This window comes from Notamacropus eugenii, chromosome 7 (assembly GCF_028372415.1).
Source record: "Notamacropus eugenii isolate mMacEug1 chromosome 7, mMacEug1.pri_v2, whole genome shotgun sequence".
Taxonomy (NCBI): Eukaryota; Metazoa; Chordata; class Mammalia; order Diprotodontia; family Macropodidae; genus Notamacropus; species Notamacropus eugenii.
In genome coordinates this window covers 13,803,295-13,816,833 of record NC_092878.1, presented here as the reverse complement: position 1 = coordinate 13,816,833, position 13,539 = coordinate 13,803,295, and the positions used below count along the sequence as shown (strand labels likewise).

Here is a 13,539-nt window from a genome sequence, read left to right as displayed (position 1 = left end):
GTGAGATTTGGGTCAAGTGACTCAGCATAATTTGGGGTAAGTCTAAGGTTTGGTATGGAGCGGTCTCTGGCTTTGTTTTAAGGTTCTTCCAAATCCTACTGTCCACACATTTTTTACCTTTTCAATGACTCCTCTTTCATTTTAGGGCACCTGGCTATTTGGAAAGTCTAGGGGCCTGTGTGGGAATGGGGGTGGGGAAGAAAAAGGAGTTTAGGGAGGTGACATCATGACAACTATTCTGTTCTCTCCTACCTGCCCTTCCACCAGTGAATCCAGTGTTTTGGACTCCAAAGGAATGGATGCCTTGGAGAGAGGGGTGGGGACTGCTGAATCTGAGAAGGTAATGACATAGAGGGAATCACAGTGGATAGGGAAAGGGGCAACCACACAAAAATGGGGATGCCAGGGTCACAGAAAGGAAAAAATACAACTAAGTAATCCACTAGGATGAAAAACATGGGGATATTTTTCCCCCGAAAGACAATTCTCTTGGGAAAATAGTTAATCTATGGGACTGGGTTGGGGGTAATTCAGCTGGGGACAGGGGATAGTCTTAATTTCTCCCCACCTGCCCTGTCTTGGGCAGCAGCCCAAACCGTGGCAGTCCCAGCAGGGCCAGCGGACAGTAGATATATACTGCCTGAGTGATGATGGAAGAAGTGGTCCTACAATCCTCGTATTCCCGCTTCTTTCAGGTGGGGGACAATTCTGAGAACGAGATAAGGTAGTCAAAGGGGAGTACAAAATTAACAGCTTTTTGCTGTATGATCCCTCCTCTTAAAATTCAAAGACAGCTAGATCCAGTGGCTTCCCTAGATTTCTGATCACAAGGGAAACCAAAGCTAATCTCACCTTTTATACAGCTTCCCGTGCCAATCTTCCCTCTTGTGGGCCCATGCATCCTCTACCTCAGAGCCCATAACATTTTCTCTCTTATTCAACTTCCCCCATTTCTGTTCTGTAATATTGGAGTTGGGATGATGTGGCATGGAGAAAAGGGGCTGTCCATCCATCCACCTCTCCTGCTTTACAGGGTTGACAGCATTGATTCCCTACCTGCTGACTCCCTGGAAGAAATGGGCTAGATGCCCCATTCAAGTTTTTGTGAGCAGCCCTCCTGGATGCCACGACACACATGGGCATAAGATGACCCACAACTTAACCAGAGAGGCTAAGGAGGAAGACGAAGGCTGAGAGGAGGCGGAAATAGGGTTTAAAAAAATAACTATAGCACTAGGGACTAACCGGGAAAAATGGAGCAACTCTAGTATTCAATGGGATGGCTAGGGCTGAGCTGACCAAAGACAGAAAGGTACAAAATAAGGTGAAACAGCGCAAAGAATCAAGAAAACACGGATGCTTCTAGAACCTGAGAATTCTGCAGGGTGGCAAAGACTACCTTTGCTTTGGGCTGGACCTGAGTTTTCTTCTCATGGCATTTGAGGATCTAGTGGCCTCACACTGGCTACAGGAGTCGCTATTAGAGGGAAAGTTGGAATCAATCTCCCCTATTGCTTCTGCTCCCTGAGGGAGTATCTCTGAGCAGGAGATGCAGGCTAATCACAAGAAGGTATGGAGGTCTCTGGGGTTAACCAGGATGATCAGTTTTCCACAATGACTAGCTCTCTCTGACTCATTTGCCCCTCCCATCCCTACAGTCTGAACAGATGTGTCTCTAAGAAGTGCTGCAGCAATACTCCCAAGAGGCTGCCCTTATTGTTGAGTCTAGGAAGATTCCAAATGGCAAATGATTTCTGAGATCAGAAATTTCTGATGTCAAACAACCTTTCTGTAGTTTCATTTCCTTTCTCATCTTGAAGAAGTTGGCCATCACCTTTTCTAGTCAAAAACACTTTTATTTAGTCAGCTTGTCAAATCAACAAGGATTTATTTAGTGTATCTCTATGTGCCTAGCACAAGGCAATTCACATGGGCTCTGAGAAATCCATGTGTTACAGACACACAAAAGCAAATGTGTTTTACTGCTCGATCATCATGAAGCTCGGCTCTCTAAACAAGTAGTGAGGAACCTACTCTGCAATCCATCATGTGACCAGAGAACAGGAAGGTTCCACACACTCAGGTTTTCTTGGTGTCGACCCTGTGTGGCTCTCTCCTCACTAGGTCAGTTCCTCCAAGTCACTTCTACTTCATCAGTACGGTACCTGTGGAGGAAGATGGTGGATGAAAGAATGGGGACATTAGTTGAGACTCTGTCTCTTCAGCACTCACAGAATTCAGACACCGCCCCTCTCCCTATTTTCTAAAAACATTACAATCATTTCCCAACCACTTGAAACCTCCCTTTGTAACAAAGAGAAAGAACTAAACAAAAGCATCTAGTCCAGAAACCCACGTCTGGTAATGTCTACAAATCTTTGCCCCTTTCTTTGCTCTGCAGAGGATGTGGAACCCCCTCCAGGATGTCTGTGTGTTGGAAGAGGTGAGGAAGAGCAGGAGCATCTCACCTCTGAGTGACCCCAGAATCGCCGAGTTCTGTTCTGTGTCCAGACTGGAACATCTCCCAGCCTGCCTGGGCAATCATAGCCCCATTGTCAATGCAAAATCTGAGGGCAAGAAGGGGAAATACATGAGCCCTTAAGAAACAAGGAAGTGAATCTCAGACCGACAGTCCACTGGCTAGAATAAGTGACTCTGGGAGAAGTGAGAAAGTAAACAGGAGAGAAAAGGAGGAAGCACTCTCACCTCTCATCAGTGGCAAAGAGCTGCGCACCCCGTTCCTTACACATTGTCCCCATCATTTCCTGGAGCCTCATATTACCTGAGTTAAGCAAAAGAAGTCAGGTTCGTTTCATTTCAGTTGTTTCTCTAACTGAAGTCACTGATCAATCAACAAATCCCAGTTACATCTTTCTTATAGGATCACCTCAGAGGAATAAGGGGTGGGACGGGGAAGCTGGGAGGTAGGCTAAAGAGTAGACGATTAATATACTTTCTACCCTCCCTCCCACCAAACTAAAGTAGCTCTGGAATTCTCATTAGAATACGGTATATTGGCATATGGAGAAAATATATATGGATGTATGTATATGTATATGTTTGTGTATATGTGTGTGTGTATATATATCTACGTGTGTGTGTGAAACACACGATACGTACACCCCACACCTCCCACAATGAGGACTTCTTGGGAACCACAGTGTGCCATGGCTCGCTCTGTGATTTCCACCAGCATTGCAAACACTGTTTCCTGGAGTGGGATAAGGAAAGGAAACAAAAGGATACAACATGTGAGAACCATTCCAACTCAATCCCACCCTATTCACAAGGCTTCCTGAGCCTCAACATTCTATCACAGCCCCTTCCCCTTTAGTACCTGGAGAGAGAAACACAGATCTTCAGGGGTACATTCATTTGCAGCCAGCATTCGATGAGCTGCTTCCTAGGAAAGGAAAACAATCTAAAAGTAGTATGTGCCATGTAATGAGAGTAGAAAGAAGTCTATGGTCTGAGCTAAGAGAATTAATACCTATTTTCTTAACACTCAGGCTATATTTAGGATGAGGTTTAGACTGGGATCCATGCCCTACAATGCCCTTCCAGTGGTGGCTTGGTGTATTGGAGGGGTGATCCAGGGCCTCGTTTCTCATACTCACCTCAATATAAGACAGGATTCCTGAGAATGAGACATCCATCCCCTTCACAGTGTATGGTAACTCCACTAGCTTTTGGCCTCTGTATTGAAGAGTATATAAGGCATCAGGCCAATGGAATAAGTAGGCTTCTCCCTCTGCCCAAGCACATTCATATGTGTAGTGAAAGCCCTGAAGTCTTGCCAGTCTCCCTTTTCTGGCCTCCCCCATACCCCTTAATCTTCTTCCCACCCTATACCCCCCTCACCGCTTTGCCATCTGCTCAATGTTGTAGCCAGGGCTGGGATCATTGGAGATCTGATAGGGGAGGAAACAGGAAAGCAGTGAGGTGGGAAGGGGTTAAGCTAGATATACAGGAAACAAAGGACAGGCCTAGGTTACTCAATATTTCACTACTGCGATCTTCCCACTCTAAAGTCAGTTTGACTGCTTAGAACCCTATGTCCTCCCCTCAATCCCAATAGAAACCCTGTGGGCACTATTACATGTTGTTTCCCTTAGGCACCCAAGTCTCTTTCTCTCACCTTTAGAACACGGGCAAAGCGATCCAGACAATTACCAACAGCAATGTCGATAGTTTCGCCAAAGATTCGGTAGCGATGCTCTGAGTATGAAATCACCTAAAGGAGGTAGGGGTGTCCATGAAACCCTGAGTCTGGGGAGGACATTACAATCAATCAATATGGTAACTAAGACTTCTAAGATAAAATGGGGAAGAGATAGCTTCTCTAGTTTTTGATTGAATTATTCCCTATATTCCTTCTATAGGACATAGCCCATGGAAGCCAAGAGTAGTTTTAGCTAGTCCATAAAAGAGCTAAAAACAGATATCCAGTTCAATGAAATTTATCTAGCCTGTGAAATTCTACACATTCTTTGAGCATTTATCTTTTGAGGACAGGGCACTGTCAGTCTGAACTGTAAAAGAGGCTATCCTATATGAAAGTAGGAAGAAGGGGTCCTGCAGAAGCCATTCCAAAGGCTAGAGGGAGTTTAAGTATATACCATGAACAGAGCAGAGGAATCTAGACAATAGGGAATATCTCATTGATTTACACTCATTTTTTAGCCCAATCAGTAAATAGTTTTCCTACTTATGAACACCTGGTAGTCAATAAAGAACCCTTACATAGGAATAGTTTATCCCAGTGAGATACAGATGAGGAATGTTCCTTCTCCTGAACTCCAGCTGGGGCCCTTCCATTGCAACTACAATCTGTGCCCCACTCATCGACAGTAATACCTGCTGTTCCCACCCCAAATCTTGGTTCCAAATTTTTCTCCTCCTTCCAGTGCCAGTCAACAGCAGAGGGCTAGCGGCAAGGAATAAGGGAGAAGCTATTCAGCGGCAGTAAGACCCCTGCTATTGCTCCTTCAACCTCACTCTGGGACCTCATTCCCTCTCAGACTTTCTGTATCACTATGCTTACTGTAAGCATACTGTAACTGTCTCTGTATCTGAGCCCCATCACACCAGGTTTTCTTAACCTTTTTGGTGTCACAGACCTCTTTGACAGTCTAGTGAAGCCTATGGACCCTTTTTCACAATAATGCTTTTACACGCTTAGGACTATTAAATAAATAATACTGAAATACAATTATCAAAAAATAAAGAAAATCAAGAATCCCAAGTTAAGGACCTCTGCATCAACCTATAAATATATAATATACATATATAACATATATGGTATACAAATACATAAATATATCAGCCCACACGGGGCAATGATAATGATATACCTAAACTCTGCACATTTTGATAAATACATAAGATGGTAACTACCTATAGTTAAACAGTAAGCTCCTCTTAAGTGTTTGAATCAATGCTGGTTCACTAGCCACCTTGAGGAAACTACAACAAAGGATGGTAAAATGGAAGAAAAACTAGGTCCAGTTTTCACAAGAGTATTGACGATGCTCTGAGGCAGCTTTGATGAATATCCTCGGCTCTAGTGTTCTGGGATGTGGTAAACAAACATGTTTCCCTTATCCAAATCCTTCAGACTTGGATCATCATCTTTTTCAGCCTTTATCTTTCTAGATGACAAAACTCTAAACTTCGTAATTTACCTGGATACCACCTCATTCTGTTGAGCATTTAAAACAGAACTTCCTAGACCTTTTTCTTAGTAGCTGGCTATGTCTTAAAACGGTTGCTGATGTATCCTTAGTAGCGGTGTGCTACATCACAGTTCTGCACGTGTGATGTTTCCTGATGCATCATTGTAACATGTAAATGGATACTTCTTTTACAGCCTCCTGCTACTCATTTAAAATGAAAGCGCCTAGAGTCGGAAGGAGGGGTAAGCAGCGTTTCCCCGGTACCTGAGTGTTTCCACCGCTGACATAGAGCACCGTTGGACTGGTAGCTCCAGTGATGAGGCGGCCCATCTCAATGTGGCCCACGCAATGATTCACAGCCACCAAGGGCTTATTCCACAACTGGGCCACGGTTCGGGCAACGATAGCCACCGAGACGAGGGGGGCACCCATTCCAGGGCCTGCAGTGAAGGAGAAGTAGGGGTGGGTCCTCTACGGTACAGATTTGGAGCTAGAAGAGCCTCAGTCCTTTCCCACCCCAAGGCCGCTGCTCCACCCATACCCTTGGTAAAGGCCACGCAGTCAATGTCCTTAGGGTGGAGTCCGGCTTCGGTCAGCGCCTCTTGCAGCAGGTCCAGCACGCAAGCTCGGTGGTGCCGGGCAGTGTCTCCCGGCAGAAACCCTGTGGAGATTTGGATACGAGGGTCCGAGGTCACACACCTTCTTTTGGAAAAGTACCCCAGGAAGTCACCGTTCAGGGAACTCGAGGTCAGCCCTGGCTCTGGCTCCAGGGAAAGGGCAGCAGAAGAGCCAGAAAGACCCGCCTTGGAGCTCCAGCCCCAGGGGCCGGGCCTCCAGATCCGGCTGTCCTCGGCCTGGGTTCTAACCCCAGCGGTGACCCGGGCTGCGGTGACCCTGGGCTGCGGTGACCCTGGGCTGCGGTGACCCGGGCTGCGGTGACCCGGGCTGCGGTGACCCCCCTGGGCTGCGGTGACCCGGGCTGCGGTGACCCCCCCTGGGCTGCGGTGACCCGGGCTCCCGAGCCCTCGGACTTCGGCTCCCGCGTCCGCGCTGACCACAGTGTCCGAGCACGGGAGAATTACGGGAGGCGTCCGGGGAGAAAACAGGGGAAGCGTTTTGGAGTCACCGCGATCAACGTCCACCCGTACAACGAGGCGGGTCGTGGCCGCGCTGCCCACCGCCCACCCAACAAACGCGGGCATCTACCCGTCATCACCCCACTGCGCGGCACGGCCTGCGAGCGGGCAGGGTGGGCACAGCTCCCCTCCCCCGCCCCGCACCCACTGACCGGTGCCCGGAGGGGTGAGGTAGGTCCGCCGAGGGTTGGCCAGCACCGCTCCATCTCTCACGATGCCCACGCCGATCTTGTTGGCGCTCCCCTCGAAACCGAGCACCGTGGGCATGGCTGGGGCTGCGGGGTCAGACAGAGGTCCCGGGGGCTCATGGAGCTCTGCCCTTAGCCCGCCCCCGCCCACGCCGACGCTGCCGCGGCCAGAAGAGGTCACGGAACACGGCGCGGACTGACCGGAACACGGCTGGAGCGGTCAGAGCCCGGCTTACCCGGCCACGAACAGCGCAGTTCTTTTGCCCCGCCCCCGTCGCTACGGCGACGGGATCAAAGGCCCCGCCCCCTCTCCTGAGGCCTGCGCCTAGTGGGGTCCGCCCTAGCCACTGCCGGGGGTGGGGGGTGACTCGGCGTCTTTTCCTCTCGGCCCCATCACGAGCCAGCGTGTCTCTTCTAGGCCCTCCCGGACTCTTGCGGCCCTCCCCTGCATGTGACAGCCTGCGTGGCCGCTCGGACGGTGGAGTCCCACGTAAGGCACCAGGATAGACAGCCCCGAGGGAGAAGACCTCTCGGACGCGCGTCGGAGTCACATGGAGGGGCGGGCTCTCCGCGCTTGGTCTCAGCCAATCCCGGACGTCTCCTCTGCTCGGAAGCCCGCGATCCGAGGCCACGTGACCAGGGCCAGCTCCCCCACGTGGGGAATCGCGGGTTCTGCTCTTTGTGTCGGCGGGAGGAAGCAGCTCGGATCTTCCCGGCGGAGTCCGCTTCGGGCTGCATTCCTCCGGAGCTCCCGGCCGTCGGCGGTGCTGTAAGAGCTGCCGTGGGCGAGAAGCGTCCGCCGGCCGAGGAGCCTCTCAGTACGAAGTTGTTAGGCTGGGGCCTGAGGGGGCCGGGAATAACCGGGGCTGGGATCCCGGGATGTTTGGGGAAGGGGGAAGGGAGCGCGGAGCGGAGGGAGGGATGTCCCAGCCTTGTCCGGGGAACGGCCCCTCTCCTCCCCCGCCGGCACCGTCCCTATCTCTTCTCTATTCCCGGTGTCCGCAGAGGCGTCCACAGCGCCAGGATTCTGCTGCGTGGGGCCGCAGGGGCCTTGGGCCGCGGGGCGCTGTTCTGGGCCAGGATGCCAAAGCGAGGGAAGAAGGAGGCCTCTTCGAAGGACGGGATCGGGGAGGAGGAGCCCGGGGCTAAAGGTAACCCGGGGACCTTGGATCAGTGCAGATCTCCCGAAGTGGGAAAAGGGGGCAGAGTAGGTGTCCATGGGGTGGACCCCGTGGTCACCTGGCTATAACGGGCCACCCGAAGTAGAAGTGTCTACTATCACCCTTGTGAAATCCGCCCTGGCCTTTCCCAATAAAACTTGTAACAGAGCCTGAGCCTAAGAAGACCAAGAAGGGTGCCAAGGAGAAGGAGGCAGCAGGGGAAGGGTCTGCCACGTACGAGGACCCCCCAGACCAGCGAACCTCCCCCAGCGGCAAACCCTTCACGCTCAAGATATGTTCCTGGAACGTGGATGGACTCCGGGCCTGGATCAAGAAAAAGGGCCTGGATGTGAGTATGGCGCTCAGGAAGGGAAAATGACTCCAAACTGTTGACTTGTTCTGGGGAGTCTAGTTCTGTTGGTTTCTCTGTTTAAAGATTTTCTCCTTAAAATGCCAGCATCTCATTTGGGGAATTTAGGCTTTAGGATGCGCTGAGTTGGGGAGGAGGCAGAGGGTGATGGTCTGGGATGAGCAAGTTCTTGTAATCTGCTTTCCTTTCTCCATGGACAGTGGGTCAAGGAAGAAGCTCCTGACATCCTTTGCCTCCAAGAAACCAAATGTTCAGAGAACAAGTTGCCGCCTGAGCTTCAGGACCTGCCTGGCCTTAGCCACCAGTACTGGTCCTCACCCACAGATAAAGAAGGCTACAGCGGCGTTGGTCTGCTTTCCCGGCAGCGCCCACTCAACGTCAGCTTTGGCATTGGTGAGACATACCTTGCTGCCCTTATCCTGACTGCTCTCTGAGACTGGAAGTGTTTGAAACATTTCCCAGCCTCACCTTCACTTTCCAATGCTTGATCTTTATCTGGGTTTGCTGTGTCCATTCCATAGGTGAAGAGGAGCATGATCAGGAGGGCCGGGTGATAGTGGCTGAGTTTGAAGCGTTTGTGTTGGTGACAGCCTACGTACCTAATGCAGGACGAGGGCTGGTTCGACTGGAATATCGACAAAAATGGGATGAAGCATTTCGCAAGTTTCTGAAGGGGCTGAATGCCAAAAAGCCCCTTGTGCTCTGCGGGGACCTCAATGTGGCCCATGAAGAGATTGACTTGCGCAATCCCAAGGGAAACAAGAAAAATGCTGGGTTTACCCCACAGGAACGTCAAGGTTTTGGGGAGCTGCTTCAAGCAGTGCCCTTGACTGACAGTTTCCGTCACCTCTATCCAGAGGCAGCTTATGCTTATACTTTTTGGACCTACATGATGAATGCCCGAGCCAAGAATGTTGGCTGGCGGCTTGACTATTTCTTACTGTCCCGGAGCTTGCTCCCTGCCCTGTGTGACAGTAAGATCCGGTCCAAGGCCCTAGGTAGCGACCACTGTCCTATCACCCTCTTGCTGGCTTTGTAATCCTGCATTTTAAAGTGGTTCTTCAGCAGCCAGAAATGCTGGACTGTTTCTTTGATTTTGAGATATCTATTTGAGAATAAAGAACCGTAGAGGTCTAGCCTTTTGGTTTTTATGTCCTGTCCCCTTTGGAAGGGATCTGGAATCTCTTCTTCCCCCACTCAAAAAAAAAAAAAAGTGACACAAGGAATAAGGTGGAGTCACAACTTTATTTACAAGCACAGGATGAGCCCCTGATCCCCCAAAACAGACAAACCGGCCACAGCCGGTAAGAGGAAGGACTTGGGGAGAGGGAGCACAGGTTGGGGAACATGCCCCACATTAAATAGCTATATACACATCGGTTCCCATAGTACTGTACAGAGCAGCGGCTGACCCCACCCCCACAGGGCACGGAAAGGGGTGGGGAGAGGAGGCCAAGAGGGCAGCCAAATTAGAGTTACCCCCTGGTGAAGTGCAATAGCAGCAGCAAGGTCCTGGGGGTGCAAAAGGGAGGACAACTCCCAGGGCTGCCTACCCCTGCCCTGCCCTGGAATGTCTGAGGGACAGGAATGGCCCCTTAGGAGAGGATGGAGGAAGGAAAGAGCTAGAACCATTTTCCGGAACTTGGGGTAAGGATACTTTATCTCCCACTCCACCCCAAGCACAGGCAGCCCTCAGCAGTGGCCCACCCACCCTTCCAATCTTGTTTGTCTCTGAGGGCCCAGATCCTTCCTGTTTCTTTCCCCTATAGAAGAGGAGGGCAACAGCCTGGCTCCTCTTATGGAAGCCAAGGGGACTTTCCCATTCCCCTTTGTAGTGTCACTGTTCCTGCTGGAGAGGGGCCAGGCACAGTTAGTGGATCATTCTGGGGCTCAAGAATAGTTCTGGACAGGGTGGCTGACCTTCATACAGGCCCAGTAGAGAGCCCTGCCTAGACAGAGCACAGCCAGCAGGATGACAAATGCCCAAGCTGCGTAGATACCCCCATACTGTTGGGCATGCTTCCATGTGCCAAACTAGGAGAGGAATATGGAAGAAGAAAAGGAATCAGTGCCAAAATGTCAGTCCACCACCTGATAAGCCATTGCGTCCAAGCCAGCTTCAGTTACCACCCCTACCTATAGGCAATTACATCAGAAATGAGATGCAACTCTTCAGGGACATTCAATCCTCATCTGCCTCGTGGAAGCAGCAGTTATTACCCACTGGGCATATAGTTCTCTACTTTAAATTCTCTGGAAAGTTAAGTTCCCAATCTCACTTACGACAAAGTTATACATGGCAGCTAGGTGTTACTGAGTCACAGTGTATAGAGTAACTGACCCTGGTATCAGGAGGACTTGAATTCAAGTGCAGCTGGCCTTAGACACTTAGTGACTATGGGACCCTGGGCAAGTCATTTAACCCAGACTGCCTCCCCTTCAAAAAACAAAAAAGACAAAGTTACATCAGCTTGCAATTTGAGAGTTGTTCCTATCACTAGCCATTTCATTTGTTCTTTTCTGTGCAGAGAAAACCTTTCCCATTTGATCCTGAAGACTGCATCAATCCCCAATCAGCCATTTTTTGGTCAGATAAACCTCAGGTTTTTGGTTTTTTTAAACTACTCTTATGAAACCTTTGATTCTAGTAGTGAACTTGGGAAAGTAGAAAAGAGGAAGATGAAAAGTGAAAGGTCAGAGGAGATAGAGCTAGTTACTCACTGCTAAGCCTGTGGCAGTAACAGCCAATAGTAGCCCAAGTAGGAAACAGCAAATGCATCTCTTCCTGGGATATCTTCGCCCAATTGATGAGCTATGAAGGGATAAGCATAGGTGGCAAGCCTTTCATGACTTTGTAATCCTTATATAGTCAACATCCCCTACCTCCTCCCTCAGATAAGTAGGTTTATAATATCAATTCCAAATCACTTACACTTTCTTGCAGTGGGGGCAACGTGCCAAGGTTCGACCTGTAAACTCTGTCCACTATAGAGAAAATAGGATGAGGGGTTAATTTATGGTAGAAGCAGAAATAAAAATGGCCTGTAAGGTCAATTCTTTGAGGGATTCCATGGAAAAACACAAGGACTGAACAGGGGAATGGACAAAAAAGGGCAAAAGTGGTGATTTCAATAACTGACCTTCCCCACATTCAGTATTATCTACAGAAATATATTCTCATAAATGTCTACTAGCCCCTTCCCGGCTTGTCCCATCCTTCCTCACCAGAAAGGTGTTCTTGCAATGGCCACAGTTGACGCTGACACCTACGGGCTGTGGTTCTGGACTCAGAGGACCTGGGTGTACTGGACCCAGGTTGATAATTCTTTTACTGTTGCAGAGAATGGAAGAAGGATACAGTTTAGTACCCTTCGAATCCCAAGAACTATTTCCATTCCCTCTTAAGAGATCACTTGGATAGTGTCCTCCATACAAGATCACCTGCCTCCCTATCCTTAACTGATACACCTTGATAAGAAAATATGGCCTAGGTAGTCCCACAAGACCACATCTTTCCCCCAAATCTTTTATGTAAGGATCCACGGAAGCTGACTGGTTAGGTAAGCCAGAATCATCATGGAAGAAGAGTTCTTCGTTGTCCACATTCTGAACTTTCCCTTGCAGCTCTACCAACAAGCCTTTCCCCAGGTCTCTTTCTATCCCCACAAATTCCTTCACTCTTGAATTCCCTACAACTTCTTTAGTCTCCACCCTTCCTCATTTGGCTTTCCTAGTTCTCCGTTCTCACCATGTGGGCCGAGGACAGGCAATCCTCTGGGAAGTCACTTTGCAGATGAGGAGACAGTTACAGGGGCACCGAACATACTTCTTCCCAGGCGGAGCATTCTTGATTGGCTAGGGAATGATAGGGAGGTGAGCACCAAAAGCCCTGAACTCAATCCCTCCCAAACATACCTTTTGAGGAGGGCCCAAGAGCAATAATCCAGGAAGCTGGTAAGGATCCTGATTAGAAAGAAAAGAAGGTACACTGGGGAGAATAGAACAGGACCACGGAAAGCAGGGGTGACCTTAGATATAAATGCAGAGACCGAGAGGAAACCTGAGCTGGATACAGAGTAAAACAACTGTGGGACTTACTCTGGGTGGTACTAGGAGGAGAGAGAAGGACTGATGTCCGGACTGGTGTAATTCCTGGGATTTATATACAGGAATAAGGAGAAACTTGGGCTCTACAGTTAAGACAACTAAGAAACCCTGGATAACGAACTCACTGTGGCTTCGTTGCAATTGCCACACTTCACAACGTGCTGGTGCATCTTGCCTTCCACGTTGATAGAAGAGTTGCAGACCCGGCATGTGATAATCGGGGGACTGCCGCTGTCCGGACTGGTCAGGGGCGAGTACGGCGGGGGGTCCTCCCCGGGCAACACAGCCGGGTGACCCTCCTGGAACGGGGGGAATGCTGTGGAAATACGGCCGGAGTGGGTCACCCACGATCGCGTCCTGCCCCATTTACCCCTGCCGGGGTAAGCCTCAACCTCCCTCAGTCACCAAGGACCCGCCTCCCTCTGCCCGCGGCTCCGCCTCTGACTAAGACAGCGAGCCCCAGCCCCTTCCTTTCCCCAGGGTCCCGCCGGAGGGTCACAGCCCCGGATCTTCGGTCCGGGCCCAGCCCCCTCTCGTCCCCGGTCCTCGGCCCCGACTCACCCTGAGGCGGGGCATGTTTCCCGGATCCGTACGGAGGCATAGAGGGAACCAGGCCTCCCCCGACGCCGGCCCCGCCCCCGCCGGGCCCCACCAGCCCGTTGCCGCTGGCGCCGCTGTCGTTGGGCTCGGAGAGCAGCGGGGAGCGCTCCCCGTCCGCCGCCATGGCCGCCGCTGCCCGCTCCGGTTCGGGACCCGGCTACCTCCGCCGGTGCCGCCGCCGCCGCCGCCGGGTCCCCACAGCGCCTGCGCCCGCGCTCTCAGCCCTCCAGCCTCCGCCCCGCTTCCCTCCCGGGTGGACGCCCCTTTCCGTCCCGCCGCTGCACGTGATGGTGAAATCAGCAA

The 13,539-nt window shown here is 50.9% G+C and overlaps 3 protein-coding genes across 3 annotated transcripts; 1 reads left to right on the top strand and 2 right to left on the bottom strand.

Moving 5' to 3' along the window:
* Positions 1-1,835: 1,835 nt before the first annotated feature.
* On the bottom strand, positions 1,836-7,425 carry OSGEP (O-sialoglycoprotein endopeptidase). The gene is made up of 11 exons (XM_072623116.1): positions 6,964-7,425; positions 6,217-6,336; positions 5,940-6,115; positions 4,139-4,234; positions 3,862-3,911; positions 3,618-3,696; positions 3,338-3,403; positions 3,121-3,211; positions 2,707-2,782; positions 2,469-2,567; positions 1,836-2,165 (listed from the first exon to the last, which is right to left on the bottom strand). The coding sequence occupies exons 1-11, from the start codon at positions 7,076-7,078 to the stop codon at positions 2,126-2,128; spliced, it is 1,008 nt and encodes a 335-aa protein (XP_072479217.1). The 5' UTR covers positions 7,079-7,425; the 3' UTR covers positions 1,836-2,125.
* A 255-nt stretch (positions 7,426-7,680) lies between these two features.
* Positions 7,681-9,665, top strand: APEX1 (apurinic/apyrimidinic endodeoxyribonuclease 1). Its single transcript, XM_072623117.1, has 5 exons — positions 7,681-7,817; positions 8,005-8,150; positions 8,327-8,508; positions 8,730-8,922; positions 9,051-9,665. The coding sequence occupies exons 2-5, from the start codon at positions 8,081-8,083 to the stop codon at positions 9,566-9,568; spliced, it is 963 nt and encodes a 320-aa protein (XP_072479218.1). The 5' UTR covers positions 7,681-7,817; positions 8,005-8,080; the 3' UTR covers positions 9,569-9,665.
* A 90-nt stretch (positions 9,666-9,755) lies between these two features.
* PIP4P1 (phosphatidylinositol-4,5-bisphosphate 4-phosphatase 1) lies at positions 9,756-13,505 on the bottom strand. Its single transcript, XM_072623120.1, has 7 exons — positions 13,198-13,505; positions 12,762-12,952; positions 12,278-12,384; positions 11,755-11,860; positions 11,462-11,514; positions 11,251-11,341; positions 9,756-10,563 (listed from the first exon to the last, which is right to left on the bottom strand). The coding sequence occupies exons 1-7, from the start codon at positions 13,358-13,360 to the stop codon at positions 10,420-10,422; spliced, it is 855 nt and encodes a 284-aa protein (XP_072479221.1). The 5' UTR covers positions 13,361-13,505; the 3' UTR covers positions 9,756-10,419.
* Between the last annotated feature and the right edge of the window lie 34 nt (positions 13,506-13,539).